The sequence below is a fragment of the Phalacrocorax aristotelis genome, chromosome 6, assembly GCF_949628215.1.
Source record: "Phalacrocorax aristotelis chromosome 6, bGulAri2.1, whole genome shotgun sequence".
NCBI classification, from domain to species: Eukaryota; Metazoa; Chordata; class Aves; order Suliformes; family Phalacrocoracidae; genus Phalacrocorax; species Phalacrocorax aristotelis.
In genome coordinates, this window is record NC_134281.1 from 11,262,989 (window position 1) to 11,279,990 (window position 17,002).

General features: G+C 66.3%; 3 protein-coding genes across 5 annotated transcripts; all 3 read right to left on the reverse strand.

The window, feature by feature from the left end:
- Window positions 1-860: 860 nt before the first annotated feature.
- On the reverse strand, window positions 861-7,301 carry QARS1 (glutaminyl-tRNA synthetase 1). 2 transcript variants are annotated; one of them, XM_075095872.1, is made up of 24 exons: window positions 7,115-7,301; window positions 6,744-6,891; window positions 6,552-6,661; window positions 6,344-6,419; window positions 5,957-6,021; window positions 5,677-5,730; window positions 5,423-5,480; window positions 5,229-5,300; window positions 4,974-5,059; window positions 4,639-4,725; window positions 4,422-4,521; window positions 4,222-4,300; window positions 3,990-4,098; window positions 3,777-3,907; window positions 3,555-3,647; window positions 3,246-3,383; window positions 3,085-3,172; window positions 2,865-3,008; window positions 2,689-2,793; window positions 2,193-2,285; window positions 1,777-1,904; window positions 1,486-1,552; window positions 1,147-1,272; window positions 861-1,049 (listed from the first exon to the last, which is right to left on the reverse strand). In XM_075095872.1, the coding sequence occupies exons 1-24, from the start codon at window positions 7,262-7,264 to the stop codon at window positions 999-1,001; spliced, it is 2,358 nt and encodes a 785-aa protein (XP_074951973.1). In that variant the 5' UTR covers window positions 7,265-7,301; the 3' UTR covers window positions 861-998. The 2 variants fall into 2 exon arrangements, with proteins under 2 accessions (XP_074951973.1, XP_074951972.1); XM_075095871.1 differs by having other exon boundaries at window positions 5,957-6,183.
- A 1,023-nt stretch (window positions 7,302-8,324) lies between these two features.
- On the reverse strand, window positions 8,325-9,957 carry LOC142058529 (epidermal differentiation-specific protein-like). The gene is made up of 2 exons (XM_075095875.1): window positions 9,766-9,957; window positions 8,325-9,609 (listed from the first exon to the last, which is right to left on the reverse strand). The coding sequence occupies exons 1-2, from the start codon at window positions 9,845-9,847 to the stop codon at window positions 8,531-8,533; spliced, it is 1,161 nt and encodes a 386-aa protein (XP_074951976.1). The 5' UTR covers window positions 9,848-9,957; the 3' UTR covers window positions 8,325-8,530.
- Window positions 9,958-10,990: 1,033 nt separating this feature from the next.
- SLC6A8 (solute carrier family 6 member 8) lies at window positions 10,991-16,712 on the reverse strand. 2 transcript variants are annotated; one of them, XM_075095874.1, is made up of 14 exons: window positions 16,501-16,712; window positions 15,991-16,209; window positions 15,482-15,613; window positions 14,565-14,838; window positions 14,356-14,488; window positions 13,968-14,102; window positions 13,772-13,875; window positions 13,576-13,700; window positions 13,376-13,488; window positions 13,159-13,296; window positions 12,695-12,797; window positions 12,512-12,612; window positions 12,145-12,315; window positions 10,991-11,495 (listed from the first exon to the last, which is right to left on the reverse strand). In XM_075095874.1, exons 1-14 carry the CDS (start codon window positions 16,601-16,603, stop codon window positions 11,364-11,366), a joined length of 1,983 nt encoding a protein of 660 aa, XP_074951975.1. In that variant the 5' UTR covers window positions 16,604-16,712; the 3' UTR covers window positions 10,991-11,363. The 2 variants fall into 2 exon arrangements, with proteins under 2 accessions (XP_074951975.1, XP_074951974.1); XM_075095873.1 differs by having other exon boundaries at window positions 15,991-16,212; window positions 16,501-16,711.
- Window positions 16,713-17,002: the final 290 nt, after the last annotated feature.

Here is a 17,002-nt window from a genome sequence, read left to right on the forward strand (position 1 = left end):
GACGCCCGTGGGTCCGGGACTCGCGAGGGGCGCTAGGACCCCGACGGGCAGGAAGACAGCCGGTTGTCGCGGCCGTGGGGCTTGTGACGCCACAGACACGCGTGGCTGTGGGGCGCCGCCGACCGAGGGGTGCTACGCAGCCGCCCCGCTGCTCCGCGCCAGGCTTGGGCGGGGGCGGCCGTGACCCCCACGCAGCAGCCGGGGGCGAAGCCCCGCGCCGCTCCACGCAGGGGCGAGACCCCAGTCAGGGTCTCCCCGGCAAGGGCGCTTGGGCCTCCGCGGCCGGTACCGGTGGGGGCTGTGCCCTGCCCCAGCCACCGGGGAGACCACGGGGCGGAGGGTCTCCCGTGGGCCTGACGGGTCCTCCGCACCATGGGGCCGGTCTGGGGCTGCTTTAACATGCCCATGTGCTCGGTGCGGCCTCCCCGTCCCCGCTGCCGCTTAAGGTGGCCCGTGGGGCCGGGCAGAGCCTCCCCCACCCACGTCAGGGCCGGTGCCCACGGGTCACGGGGCTCAGGGCAGGGGGGCAACGCCAGTCCCGCGGTGGCAACCCACCTGGCCTCCAGGCCAGGGGCGAGCAGGGGCCACCCCACTCGAGTCCACCTTAAGTGGGGATGGTGCTCGGGTGGTGTTTGTACACAGTGCACGCACCCTCCTGCCTGCGCCCCTGCCTGCACCCGCAGCAGCCCCTAGCAGGCCTTGAGAACCCCCGTCCATCCCACCTCAGCACCCTCAACCCCAGCCCCACATCGCAGCTCCCACAGGGGCACCAGCCCCAAACCCCCAGGGGCTAGGGATACCCCCCAACCCAGCACCCCAAGGCTGAGCAAGGGCAGCAGGAGGCAGTGACAGCACGGGGAGAGGACAGGTATGCTCTGTTTATTGAGGCAATGCTGTGGGGCACCCTGGGAGGCTGCGCCAAGGCACGGTGGCACTGGGGGTGCACAGAGACCCTCCCGGGGAAAGAACACCACAGTGGGGTGGCAGTGGTGATTGCCTCAGGCCTTGCTGGGGTCCTCCTTCAGCGTCACCGTCCGGTTGAACACCATCTGAGGAGAGGCAGAGGGTCAACTCAGAGCCCCACAGTGGGAGGGGAAGCCCTATGGCAGGCAGGGGGAGCCCCACGGCCATCTCCCCAGGGCTCACCTTCCCCTCTTTGCTGTCGGGGTCCACTGAGAAGTAGCCCAGCCGCTCAAACTGGAACTTGTCAAAGGGCCGGGCGGAGAGGACGGAGCTATCAACCAGGGCATTGTGGACCACACACAGGGAGTCCTGACAAGAGAAGGTACCTCAGCCAGCACCCCTGGCACCTCTCCTCCCCCCCTCCACAGCCCTGCTCCCCCCAGTCTCTCTCGCTGCCAGGACATAGCAGGGCCCTGCCCAGGGAGAGGTGGGGGTCACATCAAAGCAGGTGCCTTCCAGCATGGGTGCGGGAGATCCCCAGTTCTCCCCAAGCCTCTGACCTCAGCTCTTGATGCTACTCACGGGATTGAGGTCACTCAGAAAGCCACCAGGCACCTCTGATGGGTCCTCAGGATTTTTGTGTAAAAACCTGCCAAGAGACAAAAGTCTCATCCCAAAGCCACTGGGCAAGGGGCCGTGGGGCAGCGGCTCTCAGAGCCCCACAGCAATATCTCTGCCACCAAGGACTAGGCACATCCCAGCAGAGCCTGCTGGGCAGCACACAACCACAATGCTGGGCTGGGTGGCAGCAAAGCTGCTGCGCTAGCACCACTGAGCTTGTGCCTGCACCTCTGCAGGCAGCCAGATACTCACAGCTGTTCGTAGAGCCGCACTTCACACACCAGCGGCTCTGACACCCAGTGGATGAAGGCTTTGGGCTTCTCCGCCACATCTGACTTGATGCAGGTCACCTCCAGCTCGATCACATGCCCACTGGCATCCTGGGGGAGAGGAGGCAAGCTGAGCCATCAGCCATCAAGTCAGGCAGAAACCTATCCCACAGGGCAGCCCTGGGGGCTGAACCGCCAGCCCCCACAACTCTGGGTCACATTGCTCCCCTCTGTGCAAGGCACAGGGCTGGCAGCGAGCTGCCACACTGGAAGCCAGCATCCACACTGTGCCCACAGCACTCGGCCCGAGATCACCATCATTGCTCTTCCCAGGTGTGGCATGGCCAGGTCCTCACATCCCATGGCCCAGTCTGGCATCACCAGTGCCCTGCCACCCACCTTGATGATGTTCTGGATGGCGATGACATAGCCAGTGTGGCGCAGCCCCACTGGCTGCCCAGGGGCCAGGCGCTTGTAGCCCTTGTCCACCTCCTGCAAGAGGATTCACGGCTGCACAAGGGGTCCCAGCACGGGAAGCAGGTCCCCCCTCCAGCATGTCTCTCTGTCCCCACAACTGTGTCTTCTCACCCACTCCTGCTGTATGAGGGATCGACCCACCCAAGGCTGCTGAACTCCCATGTTGCTGCGGGAGTTCCCCAGCATGCAGGCCAGGTGCAGGCACCATCGGTTGGACATGTCCCAGCCAGGCTGAGGGCAGCGGGTATTTCCCCCGTGCCCATCAGAGCTGGTGGCATGTTTGGGAGTCACGGTTGGGTGCCGACACCCCACCTGTGCCCCATGCAGCACCAGTGCAGCTCCCAGCACTGCCAGGTTCCCACGGCCGAGCTGTAGCTCTTGGGAGCAAGGGCAGTATGGCCTGGTGGGCCCAGCTCACCTCCCTGAAGTCTGTCTCCTCGATGTAGACAGTGGGCTGGAAGAGCACTTTGTGAAAACCCCGGCTCTCATCAGCTGGGAAGTTGGGCACAAGGACCTCCAGTGCCTAGGGAGAAGGAGGGGTTGAATGCTGGCCTTGGGGAACCCCACTCCCACCCCAGCCGACGGCACTCTCACCTTTGGGTCAGGGAAGTTGGTGATGGTGACCTTGAGGGGCTCCAGAACGGCCATGGCACGGGGGGCCTGCTCGTTCAGCACCTCCCGCACACACGCCTCCAGCAGATGTGGCTCCATCGTCGCCTGGGCCACCGTCACACCAACCTGCAGGACAGCCTGCTGTCACACCAGCTAGGGGCTGCATCCAGCTGCCCTGTCCCATCCTGTCCCCAGCACCTACCCGAGCACAGAAGTTGTTGACAGCCTCAGGGGGAAAGCCTCGCCGGCGCAGGGCTGTCAGCGTGAAGAGACGCGGGTCATCCCAGTCCCTGAGAAAACACCAGTGTGACAGCCAGGCGTGCCCTGGGCAAGACCCACCCTGGCTGCTGGCCCTGCTCCTACCTCACAGCACCCATCTCCACCAGCCGGATGATCTTCCTCTTGGAGACAACAGTGTAGAGCAGGTTCAGGCGCCCATACTCCCACTGCACAGGGCAGTAGACATCCAGTGCATTGCACAGCCAGAAGTAGGAGGAGCGCCTGTGAGGGAGGAACAGCTGTAGACCAGCTCAGCCTCACACCTGCCCACAACCCCACAGACACACTGTCCCCCAGCACTCTGGCAGCCACCAGGATGCAGCCAGCTGCTCCCCCAGAGAGCTGCCCTGCCGGGTCTGGCTCAGGCCTGGGCCATGCATGCACAGTGCTCACCTGGCCTGGAATTCTTTGGTGCAGAGGGAGTGTGTGATGTGCTCGATGGAGTCGCAGAGGCAGTGTGTGTAGTCATATGTGGGGTAGATGCACCTGCAAGGCAGACACAGTCAAGCCCTGGGGCAGAACCCCATGCTGCTCCCCTCCCGACACCCCCCCACTTCCAGGAGATGCAGACCCACGCCCACCACATGTGCCAGGACACCGCAGACCCTCCCCTACCACTTGTCCCCGGTGCGGTGGTGTGGAATGAACTTGATGCGGTAGGCGACAGGGTCCATCTTCCCATCCTCCATCACCAGCTTCATCCGCAGCGTGGCCTCTCCCTCCCCAAACTTTCCCTTTCGCATGTCCTGTGGAGCAGGGGGAGGTTGTCAGCTGAGTCATGGACCCAGACCCCACATGCACGCAGTGCTTACCCCCAGCCAGGAGTACCTCGAAGAGCAGGAGTGACTCCTCCACAGGCCGGTCCCGCCATGGCGAGGGTGGTGGGTTGTGGCCCTTGATCTCCTCAACCTTCTGATGGCAGACATATGCCTGGCCCCTACAGAGGGGAAACACCATCACCAGACACCAGTGGCCCATCCCCTGGGTGAGGGGGGGCCCCAGCTGCGGCACAGAACATCCGCACCACCCCAGCACATCCATACCACACCAGCACGCTCACCTGCGGATAAGCTCCAGGGCCCAGGTATAGAGCTGGTCAAAGTAATCTGACGCATGGGTCACTGCATAGGGCTGGTAGCCTGTAGGCACAGGGAAAACAGCAGGTCGGAGGCACCCCCTAGGCCCAGCAGCAGGACCTGCATGAAGGGATGTCCCCAGCAGCACGTGGCCTAATCCTGCCCTCCCCAGCCTGAGCCGTACCCAGCCACTCCACCATCTCCCGGATGGCCGTAAAGTATTTTTCCTCCTCCTTCTCGGGGTTGGTGTCATCATAGCGCAGGAAACACACACCACCATTGGCCTGGGGATAGGGGGACAACAAGCTGCTGCTCAGGGGCTGCAGAGCCAGGCCAGTGGCCAAGCAGCAGGGGGAGGCAGGGGCTAGAAGTAGCTGCCAGCAATGCTTGGTCCTTCTCACCTTGGCGTAGCCGAAGTTGAAGTTGATGGCCTTGGCATGGCCAATGTGCAGGATCCCATTGGGCTCAGGAGGGAACCGCGTCCGCACCTGCAGGGGGAAAAGGGGACACCTCTGTCCTTTGGCAGGAGACTGTCCCCCTCGCTGACAGTGGGGGCACTGACATGAACCCCCAGTGATACCACAGAGCCCCCTGTGCCACATGGGTGCTGCCTCTGGCCATGTCCCCAGTGAGCTGGTCATTCCCCCAGCCACCCTACCCACCCAGCTGGAGCCCGGCATAGCAATTCAGCCCTCACAGGGAACCAGAACCACTGGGCTGGGGGACGTGGCCTCACCTGCCCACCTGTGATTGCCAAGTGTTGCTTCAACAGAGCCATGGTGTTGGGCGTCACCACATAGCCCTCTGTCTTGTAGTTCTCTCCTGTGGGCAGAGGATGCTCAGGGCTGCAGCCCTGCTCAAACCAAGCCAAGCCCAGCAGCCAGTGGGAAAGGACATGGAGCCAGGTTGGTCCCCCGCAGCACAGAGATCCGGGGCCAGGCACAGAGCCAGTGGAGTGGCCCCACATGTGGCAGTGGCTCCTCACACTCACCCGGCTTGTGGAACTTGAGGGCTTCTCCCCGCAGCTGCTCCAGCAGCGACCGTGTCTCTGTGCCCACCTCGCCTGTGAGGAGAGAGGGGGCTGAGCAGAGGCCTGACCACAGCTCCTGGAGCCCAGCTCAGAGGGAGGTCCCTGCCAGGAACCAAAGGGCTGGGGAAGCTGCCCACAGGAGGACAGTCTCTTACCAGTCTCCACCACAGCCACCTTCTGCTTCTCCGACAGGGCCGGACGTGCCTTTGCAGCCTGCAGGGACCAGAACAGCATCCTGAATGCCGGGCCCCAACACACACCTTCCCCTCCTGGCCCAGCCTGCTGCCCCCAGCACTCCCTCAGACCTGTGCCCATGGTGGTGGCTGGGCCACAGCAGCTATATGGGACCCTGCCTGGACACTCAGCAGGGAAATACCAGCCCAGTTCCCAGCCTCCCCATCCTCCCCACCTTTGGCTTCTTCTCCAGGTCAGCTTCTGTCTTTGGCCCCAGCAAATGCAGCACCTAGACAAGAGAGACACAGACGGGGTAGAAGAGGCTCCCAGTGCCCCAAGGCCTGGAGGTGGCCCTGTCCAGCTGCCACCCCCCTCACCCTGACTGCACCTACCCAGGGCAGGCAGTCCCCAGCACCAGACCTTCCCACGAGACAGGCCAGCAGGTCCCGCACCAGGCAGGCACTGACAGGGCACGCCACCCCAAGCAGCGTCTGACCTGCTGCGCTTGCACCCACCTGCAGGTCCACTTCGTTTTTGATGGTCTTTCCATCTGCCCACTGCAGCCGGCTCCGCACCTCCCCTGCAGACAGGGCACCCCATGGGCAAGGGGCACAGCCCAGCACAGGGGGCTTCAGCCAGGGCCGCTGATGCAGGACACCGCAGCCAGCAGCTGGAGGCAGCCCTTGCCCCAGAGCTGTCCCTTGCACAGGGCACCACAGGCAGCTGCTGCCCAAAGCCCTGCCTGTGCGGGGGACATGGCAGGACATCTGCCCCGCATTGGGCAGGCTGCGGCAAAGCGACAGAGCAGCTAGGGCCAGGGCAGCCCACAGCAAAGGGCTGGCTCTCAGGGTGCAGGGGAGCAGGAGTGCCAGGCAGGGGCTGCCCCGGTGCTGCACACTCACCCATCAGCAGCCCCATGTTGAAGTGGTAGCGCTCAGCCAGCAGCTCTGCTCGGTGCTTGCTGATCACGGCCTCCACCTGTGGAGCGGGACAGGGCCACGGGGGTGAGCGAGGCAGGTAGGGAGCGTGACATCAGGGGCTGCCAGCCCGCCCTGTCCCACGTCCTCCACACCATCCCCACGGGGCATGCAAGGCCATGGCCCCACTCACTGCCTCCTCGATCTGCTCGGGGGTGACAGACACCCCCACACCGCAGGCCTGCTCGAAGTCCGCCGTGTCCAGGGGCTCCAGGGGGTGGCTCCTCACATACTCCAGGGCGGCTGGGGACAGAGTGGGGTTGAAGAGCGGGGCCCTGCCCTGCCCTCCCGCCGGGGCCGGGGGTATCCCGGGGCCGCACGGTACCGCTGAGCTGTAGGTCGGTGAGGATCTCCCTGCGGACGATGTAGTCGACGAGGAAGCCGAGGTGCTTCGGATCCCTGAGGCGGGCGGCCGTGTTGTACAGAAGCGTCCCGGTGGTTTTGTCCAGGGCCGGCCCCAGCACGCTCCGAGCCTGCCGCCACCCCGGGGGAGGGTCAGGGCCGGCCCGGGGCTGAGCCCCGGCGAACCGGCGGCCCCCGGACGTGGCGGGGAGGGAGGGGAGCCAAGGGACGAGGCTGCTCGGCGGGGCCGAGGAGGGCTCCCGGGGAGGTGGCGGGGTCGCGGGGGGTGACGACGCCGCTGCACCGGGGATCGGGGAACCGAGGGACCGGGGGGGGGGGCCGCAACGGACGCACCTGAAGCACAGCCCGGCGGAGCAGCGTGCTGAGCGCCCTGTTGCGCAGCGTCTCTCGCGCTTTGGCCTCGCTGAGGCCGATGCCGGTGAAGAGCCCCAGCGCCTCCTCCGCCTCCTCCGCCTCCTCCGCCGCCATGGCCGCCGCCGCCATGCTGCTGCCGCCTCCGCCACTGCCCGCCCGAGGGGCGGGGCCACGTCCAACCAGTCGGAGAGGGGAGGGCGTGTCGCCGGCGCAGGTCGAGCCAATCGACAGTGAGCGAGGTCCCCCTCGGCCAATGGGATGGGGGAGTTCGGCGCCGGTTCCGCGAATAGGCGCGGAGGGGGCGGGGCCAAGCCTGCAGTCGGTTGCATCATTTAAAGAGACCGGCCGCCTCAGGAGCCACGTGGGGGGCGTGGCTTGAGGCGGGATCGGGGCATGAAAACCACGCCCCCGGCGCCCACCGCCCCGCGGCTCTTTGTCTCCGCCCGGCCGCCGTAGCCCACCCGGGCCGGCGCCGCGTCCCGCCGGCTCCCGCAGCCCCGGCAGCAGTCTCGTCCCTCCCGGGTCCCCGCGTGTGTCCCAGCGGCCCCCAGGACGGGCCCTGCGACGGGCCCGTGGGGACACACATGCCCCAGCGGCGGGCGGGGGAGCGCGGTGGCCGCCCCATCCCGGTGTGTGCGAGGCCAGCCCGGCCCGCCGGACCCCGCCCGCACCAGCCCCGTGACCCTGCCCCGTGTCCCCCCAGCTCCCGCAGCCCGGTGTGTGTGGGTCCACACCGGCCCCGTGTCCCCCGGCTCTTCCAGCCTGGTATCCCTTAGCCCCCACAGAGTCCCCCCCCGGCTACCCCAAACTTGTGTCCCCTCAGCACCTGCAGTCTGGTATCCCCTGGCTCTCCCAGCCCGTTTTCCCCCCAAGCCCAATGTCCTCCCTGCTCCCCCAACTCTGTCTCACCCCAGCTGCCCCAGCATGATGTGTGTGTCATCCCCCACAGCCCCATGTCCCCCTAGTTTTCCCAGCCTGGTGTGTGTGTCCCCAGCAGTTCCATGTCCCCCCAGCTGCCCCAGCCCACTGTCCCCCCAAGCCCAGTGTCCTCTGCCTCCCTCAGCCTGGTGTCCCCCTCAGCTGCCCCAGTGTGATGTCCCCCCCAGCCTGGTGTCCCCTCCAGTTCTGTGTCCCCCCCAGCCCACTCCCACCCCAGCCACAGCAGCAGCAGACAGAGCGGTTTGGGAATGGGGTTTATTGCAGCACCCAGGGGGAGGAGGCACCATGTTCCCCGGCTGCCTCCCTGGATCTCAGGATCACTGGAGGTCCTGCCAGCTGGAGCCACCCGATGAGGCCGAGCAAGGCAGGTTCTGGCTCCTGCATGGGCAGGCCACGCAGGCAGCGTGGGCATCCCCAGGGGTTCCACACCACTGAGGGGACAGGGCTAGTGCCCAGCTATAGCCCCATCCCAGTGCCAGGCTCCTGCTCTGTCCCCTCAGTGGCTGCCTGCTGTGTACTGGCAGCTGGCAGAGGCTTCAAGCTATAGCGGGCACTGATGTTGGTACCTGAGACGCTGCGGTACTCGCCCATTTCCGTACGGACAGCTTCATTCTGGGTGATGGTGAGCAGGACCGGGACAGAAAGTGTCACCTCCTTCCGCAAGACCTGGATGCTGAGCACTGTGCGTGGAGGGATCTTAGCTGGCAGCTGCACTTCCATGCGTTCCCGGCGGGTGCTGGATTCACTGTGCCCTTTCTGCACTGTGAAGATGTTGGAGGCTTCCACGATCAGAGTGAAGGAGAGCCCGGCTTTGAGGCTGGTGGCGTTGCTGAAGTGGAAGCTCTGCCAGAGTGTGGTGGTGTACTCCCGGCTGCTGCTGGCTGCTAGCACCTGTTCTGACTCTGTCTCATTCACCCCCTCAATCTCATCCACCACCACCTCCCGCTCTGATTCTACCTGCTTCTGCTCCCAGAGGAGACGTGCCGAGACCAGGGGCCGCCCAGGCTGCAGTGGGCGCAGGTGGGACAACCGAGACTGGAAGTTCAGCTCAGGTTTGTAGTCGGCAAGACGCTCGCCAGGCCATGCCAAGCAGTGCCAACCACCTCGGCCGGGGTGCTGGTAGAGCAGCCAGACACCTCGCTGCACCACATGGGAGGCCACCCGGTCATTGAAGTACCCATACGCCAAGTTGGTCTCCTCCACCACCACCTTGCAGGCACCTTGAAAATTGGGGCGCTCGTAGAGGGTGATCTGGGGGTCCCCCAGGTCATGGTGCACAAGGCGCAGTGCTGAGAAGCTGTTAGGCCGTGCCACGGAGGGGTACTCGCCCTCCTCAAAGGCGTGCGGCTCCCCCTCATACTTGGGGTCCGTGTAGGCGATCCAGGGCTGCCCCACCACCTTCAGGGAGGCGATGCAGTCCCCAAAATCCAGCTCATGCAGGTCAGGCACGTCGCAGGTGAACTCCCGGCTCAGCCCCTCAAAGTTGGCACGCTCGTACACCGTGATCCGGTTCATGGTGCTGTGGGCGCCCGCCCCTGCAAGGGCACAGCGCGTGTCAAGTCCCCTCACGTGGGGTTGCGTGGGTGCTGTCAGAAACCCGTGAGGAAACTCTGGCAAGCCAAGGCACCCCTCGGCACTGCCTTTCCTCCCCTGCCCTCTGCCCCACAGCCGCCCGGTCTCCGCGCTCTCACCGTCTGTGCCGGCAGTGCCCCAATGCCTGCCCGCAGCCGAGACTTCTACCAGGGTTGGCAGGGCTGGGGCATGCTGCAGCATGAAGCAAGGTGATGACAGCACTCGCCCCCGCGCCCGCACCCAGCCCCGCTCCGGTGGCAGGGAGCCAGCCAGGCCCCGCACGGTGGTGCAGCAGCCAGCACACCAGGATGCCAGCTGGCCCCGCAGACTAGCCCTGCCGGAAAGTCCTGCCGCGCCCCGGGCATGCGGCGCTCCAGTACTAACGAGTCACTGCCAATTATCACTGACGCTTCTACCCTGCCTGCGCTAATTATGGTGTGTGTTGCCGGTGGGGCAGGAACTGCTGGCTTGCCCTGGCGGGGTGAGAGGGTATCATGGTGGTGTGAGCCAATGCCTTGAGACAAGTCATCACTGCTGCAGTCCCATGCCTAAGGGTGGCCGCGGCAGGTGGTGGCACTTCTCCCCCATTGTCCCTCCATGAGCAGGATGTCCATGGACCATCCAGGGTGGCCACAGTGCTGCTGGAGTGTGACAGGTGCCAGCACTGGGCACAGCGGGACACTGACACCCAGCCAGGGCATGGGAAAGGCTGGCCGCCACCCTGAGCACAGCATGCTGGGCCTTCCCTGGGGCACCATGCCGGTCCCCATAGCATGGATCGGAGCTGGCCCCCCCAAGAGCTGGTGGTGCCGGGCACAGGGCACATGCACCCACTGTTTGGCACCCCACTGGGGCCAGGCTCAGGCAGCTCGAGGGGTCTGCAGCAGGTTGAGCCTCAGATTTCTCCTGACCGTGTGCCTGGGCCCCTTAACCCCAGCCCCACAGCCCCCCACCAGCCTGGGGCTGTCCCTGCTGCACAGTGCAGGGAGCAGGAAACCCCAGAGCTGACACTAGCAGCTCCTGGTGACAGCCAGGACCCCCAGCGCCTTTGGGCTGAAACCTGCCCCTTGGGGCCGCTGCAGGGCCAGGGAGCAGGGGCCAGCCCCGGCTGCATGGAGTGCCCCAGTCCCACATGGAACCTGGGGCTGGTGGAGCCAGTGGGTACCTGCATCCTGCCACGGAAGGGGACAGAGACCCTGCTGCTCCCGCAGCCTGTCCCCTCCATGAGCCACCCCAAGAGAGGGACTCAGGTGTCCCAGCATCCCCAAGCCCTGTCCCCCGCAGGCAGGTGCCACCCTACAGTTCACCCCCCAGCCCCCCTTCCCCTGCCCACAGTGCCGGGGCTGCCAGGGTCTCCCAGTTTATTGCCAGATGTCGGGGCGGTCGGGGTTACACCAGACAAACGCTACAGGAAGCAGTTAGTGAGTGGGGGGCCATGGGGGCTGCAGGCAGGGGCCAGGGAAGGGCTGTCCTGTTCACTACCCCCAGCCCGCAGCCTCCTCGCCGACCCCCGGGCTGCCACGCTCCCCTGCGCCGGGGACCCCTCCCGCTCCCTGTGGCCGCCCCGGCCCCGCAGCCCCCAATGACCCCCGCCTTGCAGTCATGAACCCCCTCTGCGGTGAGGCGGGCGGGCTGGGGTGGCACGGGGCAGCGTGGGTGGGAGGCGGTGCTGGCATTATTGCTATGGCGGGCGGGAGCAGCGCGACCCTCCCCACGCTCAGATCACAGTCTCGAAGAGCATCGCCTTCTCCTTGGGGGGCTCTGGGGCCAGCAGTTTGGCTTCTGCCTCAGGCGTCAGGTACTCCAGGTGGTGGTGGCCCCAGATCGGAGTGGTCAGGAGCTGCCAGCGCTGCGGGGACACCGTATCAGCACCCAGGGATGGCAGCACTGGGCACGGTGCAACCCCTGGTACACGGGTATGTGGTGGGGATGGGACTGAGGTGGGGACAGGGGTGGAGGCGAGACTGGGATGGGGAAGGGATTGAAATGGGATGGAGAGAGGGAGAGTGATAGCATGGGGACAGGGGTGAAATGGGGACAGGGATGGGACTGAGACGGTGACAGATTAAGACAGTGATGTCAGCAAGGATGGGATTTGGGTGGGGTTGTGAGTGAGACAGCGATGGGGACAGGGACGGGTTCAGATGGGTGTGAGAGTGATTGGGACAGGAATGGGACTTGGATGGGGATGGGGATAAGACTAGAATGGCAAAGGGATTGAAACGGGATTGAGAGACGGACAGGGACTGTGAGGGGACAGTGATGAGATGGGGATGGGATTGAGACAGAGATGGGGACAGGAACAGGATTTGGCTGGGAGTGAGAGTGACAGGGATGGGGTCAGGGACAGGATTTGAATTGGGATGGGACTGAGATAGCAATGTGGACACCACTGGGATTTGAACAGGGATGGGGGTGGGATGGGGACAGAACTGAGAAGGGGACAGGGACAAGGATGGCCGAGATGGGCAGGAGGGCCCCTGTCATGCTGCCCTCACCTCGCGCAGGGAGCCTTTGCAGCGCAGGAGCTTGTAGAGGACGGTGCAGGGGATGCAGAGCATGGAGGAGAGTGCCAGGACCCAGCCGATGGCGTCCCCCCACCACGGGTACACATAGGTCTTGTTGTAGGTCAGCGGCTTGTAGTTCACCACGTGGAACACAAAGATGCCCTGGGTGGAGACGGGGGGTGAGGTCCCACGGGCAGAGGGCTGCAGCCCCAGACCCCCCACGCGTATCATCCCGTGGCTGCCGTGCCCAAAGCAGCCGCCTGGGGGAGCCCGGCGCCCGTGGCACGGGGCCGGGGCAGCGGGCACACGCATATACACAAAACACACACGTGTCCCCACGCAGGGCAGCCCCACTTACCACGCAGACCAGCGGCGTCACCACGGCCCAGCACCACTTCATGAAGGGCAGGGGCCGGTAGCCGATCATGCGGGCCACGTCGTCCATGAAGCGGTCAGCACCTGCAGGGAGAAGGGCATCAGCCAGGCCCCACAGGGCACCCGTGTCCCCTCGTGTCCCCCTTTCGCGTCCCCTTGGCCTCACCATAGACCCAGGCAATGACCACGCACTCCCAGAAAGCCTGCCACAGCAGTGTGATCCCGCTGGCCGAGTAGTTGTCAAAGAGCTGGAACACATACATGCCGCCCTGCCGGGACGGCGCCACACATCACTGGGGCTGTGCCAGCTGCCCTGTGCTGGCACGGGCACCTCCACATCGGCACGGGCACAGCTTTGCCAGCACTGGTGCCCCACCACCTGGCAAGGACACCCTGCATGCCATGGGCACCCTGTGCTCCCACAGCACCCTCACAACAAAGGACACCCAGGTGGCACAGGGACCCCCACAGCCACAGGCACCCCTGTGCCACGGGCACCCCCCACTGCCGTGGGTGCAGCAACCCCAGGGAGCTCCCACCCCACGCTGGGGCCCCGTGGGAGGTAATGTCCCCAGGGCAGGCGCAGGTGCCCGGCATGGGGCTAGCCAGTGTCCCTGCCGCATCCCCCACCTGCGTGACCATGGAGAGGTCGATGAGGCAGCAGATGACACAGCAGACGGCAGCGGTGAGCTCGCGACGCAGCGAGCCAGCCCCCGGCTGGGGGAACAGGTCCAGGATGCCCGTGATGAAACCCTCCACACCGACAAACTGTGACAGAGAGTGGGGCTCAGTGGGGACATGTCATCCTGTCCCCTCCCTGTCCTCATCCCCCTGCCCGCCGCTGCACCTGGCTGTCCAGCCCCAGCACGAGGAGCATGAAGAAGAAGAGCGTGGCCCAGAGTGGGGACAAGGGCATCAATGTCACAGCTTTGGGGTAGGCGATGAAAGCCAGCCCGGGGCCTGTGAGAGAGTGAGGTCAGCGGTGCCACCCCAGAAGGGGGACACAGGGGTCACCATGCCAGTGGGCACCTGCCACTCGGCACTCACCAGACTCGGCCACCTTGGAGATGTCCACGCCTTGCTCGGAGGCCATGAAGCCCAGCACAGAGAAGACGACGAAGCCGGCGAAGAAGCTGGTGGAGCTGTTGATCACGGCCAGGATGTAGGCATCTCTGAGGGCAGAGTGGGTCAGGGGTGCCAGATGACACACCAGGGGGACGCCCCGCAGCCAGCAGAGCCCTACCTGTAGCAGTTGTTGTGGAAGCGGTTGTAGCTGCCCAGTGCGGTCAGAGCACCCAGCCCAATGGCGTAGGAGAAGAAGATCTGGGTGCCAGCGTCAATCCAGACCTGGGGTGCAAGGGAAGGTGTTGTGGGGTGGGGAGGATGCCGGGGGTGGTGCCCAGCACCCAGCTCCCTCCTGCCCTGCCTGCCCCCTTCACCTGTGCCTCGGCCAGCTTGGACCAGTCGGGTTTCAGGTAGTAGACGATGCCACCCAGCGCCCCAGGCAGTGTCACCCCATGGACCAGCAGCAGGATGAGAACCACGTAGGGGAAGAGTGCTGTGAAGTAGACAATCTGCAGAGGAGTGGGTGCCAGTGAGACCCCTGAGGCTGGGGCTCTCCGTCACATGCCACAGGTGTCCCAGCAGGACCAGGGCCCAGGGACGTCCCCAGTGGCTGGTGGCACCTCCCAGAGACATGTGGGACAGGGGGTCTTGCACACCCGTGGGCTGCAGCACAGGAGGGCAGAAGCCAGCAGTGCTGTGTGCCACAGTCCTGACCAAGTGTGCTGGTGGCCCCAACATGTTACCCCCCGCCGCCAGCATCACCTTCCCGGTCGACTTGACGCCCTTCCAGATGCAGAAGTAGACAACGACCCAGGTGGTGACCAAGCAGAGGATCATCTGCCAGTTCATGTCCCCTGGCTCGCTGAGGTCCCCCGAGAGCCGCAGCACCTTGTTCCTGCAGAGCAGGGCTGTGCTGACTGCTGGCACAACCACCCTGGCCCCAGGTGAGACCCCCTGGTCCCCACACTCACTCCCAAAACTCGATGACAGGCGAACGCTTGCTGGCCAGGTCAGCACAGCTGAGGTTGAAGGGCCCACTGCTGGCACTGGCATTGATGCTACCATTGCGGCAGAGCTCAAGGTGGAAGAGCTCAGCGCACTGCTCAGTGTTCCAGGCGTGGCCACAGGTGGCCCAGGGCAGGGTGTCTGTCAGCGAGTGCACCAGGTAGAAGAGCCCCCACACCAGGATCATGATGTAGTAGGAGTTGCAGAAGAAGACGATCACCATGGAAGCCAAACCCAGACCTGTGGCACAGGGAGATCAGAGCCCACGGGCACCCATGGGCACCCGGCAGCCTGGCAGGGTGGAGGAGCTGGCAGTCTGGGGTGGGATGGGGGGCACTGGCAGGTATGGGGCAGGACATGGGGCATTGGTGGGGACGCAGGGAGCCAGCAGCCCAGGGTAGGATGGGGGGAGCCTGTGGGGACAGGATCAGGGAGCCGGCAGCCCCAGGGAACATGGGGAGGTGGTGGGGATGGGACAGGGGGAGCCAGCAGCCCCAGGCAGGACAGGGTGGGGACAGCCAGCAGCATGGCACTGGAGAGGGGGGAGCCAGTGGGGCACAGCACAGGGAAGCCAACAGGACACCGCTGAGGTGGGGAACCAGCAGTCACTCGGGATGCTGACAACCCTGGAGGAAGCTGGCAGCAGGCAGGGAAGCCAGCAGCACGTAGGCAGGGAGCCATGGGGCACGGGTGCAGGCAGCTGCCACCCTTGGCTGGGGTGCAGTGGGACGTGGGCAAGGTGCACGGGAGCAGGCAGGGCGTGGGCAGGGTGGTGCCAGCCCTGTGCAAGGCGCTGGGGGCCCTGGGCAGGGTGCAGGGTGCCAGGGGCCACGGGCAGGGTGCCAGGGGCCACGGGCAGGGTGCAGGCAGGGTGCAGCATTACCCTTGAAGAGAGGGGCGATGTTCCAGGCGGCGATGCCCCCCTGCTTCATGAACTGCCCCAGGGCCACCTCCAGGAAGAAGACGGGGATGCCACCCACGAAGACGATGAGCAGGTAGGGGATGAGGAAGACGCCTGGGGCCGGGGATGCAGGGGGGGAGGGTACGGGACCGGCTCAGCCGCTGCCGCCCCCCCCGGCCCCCCCTTCCCTCCCCGTGCCGCCCGCCCGGACGCAGCGAATAGCGAAGGCGCCTCTGCGCCCTCCCCTCGCCGCCTCCCGATGTAGGTCAGGGCGGGCAGGTGGCGGGGTCTCCCCACGGACCCTCACCCCGGTGGGTGACACATGGACACCCGTGGCGTGGCCCACGTGACCCGTGGATGCCGCTTGCCGGGTGGGCTGGCCCACCGTGGGGTCATCCCCCACACACACAGACACTGTGGGGTGGAAAGCAGGGTGCTCCCCCGCGCCGTGGGGCGCTCCTCCTGCTCCATGGGGCAGGCGCGGGGCTCACCTCCGCCGTTCTTGTAGCACAGGTAGGGGAAGCGCCAGACGTTGCCCAGCCCCACGGCGAAACCCACGCAGGACATGATGAAATCCATCTGCCGGGTCCACGTCTCCCGCTCGGGGGCGGCCGCTTTCGGGGGGCCGGGGGGTCCCACCAGCGGCGCTGTCACCGCCCGCTCCTCGCCCGCCGCGGGGGGATCGGCGCCCTCCGCCTCCCCGCGGCCCCCTGCTGAGACCGGGGGAGGGGAGAAGCCCACGCTGCCGTCACGCGAGCCCGTGGGGGCGCGGAGTGGGGGGTGCGTGTGGAGGCGCAGGGGGACCTCCGCGCCCCCCCCCCCCGCGCCCCCCTCTCCGCGCGTGGGGGCGTGACGTCAGATGTCAGACCGGCATCGTGACGTCACAATGCAGAGCGGTGACTCACCCCGCGGCGGCAGGAGGGGGCGCGCCGCGGTCGCGCGTGGCCGTGGACACCCCCCCGAAACCCCAAGCTCATCCCTCCCCAGCGCTCCCCGCTTACCGGAGCCCGCGGGGGCAGCGGCGGCGGTGGCGGCGGCGGCGGCGTCGCGTCGCGGGGAGGCGGGCGGCTGAGGGGCGGCCGTGTCGGTGGGGACGGGGGTCATGTCGCGGGGGGCCGGGGAGCGAGAGCGGGTCGGGGGCGGCTCCGTGGCCGTGGGGATGGGGGGGGGAGGTGCGGGGGGGGCTCAGAAGCAATCCACGAAGCACTTGAAGGTGAGTCGGAAGAACCTCATTGAGGGCGGCGGGGCGCGGCGGGGCGGGCCGGGCCGGGCGGGCGGCTCAGAGCCGGGCTGCGGGGCCGGCGCCGCGCGGCCGCTCCGGGGCTCTCTGCGCCGCGGCACCGGGCGGCGGCGGAGGCAGCGACCGGCCGCGCCGCCCCCCGAGCCCCATTGGACGCACCGCCCTCCCGCGGCTTGACGGGACTTGCAGTCCCGCCGCACCGGCACCGGGGCCAGGCGGGGGCAGCGGGACAGAGGGCGCCTCGGCGGGGCATCCCCGAGGGG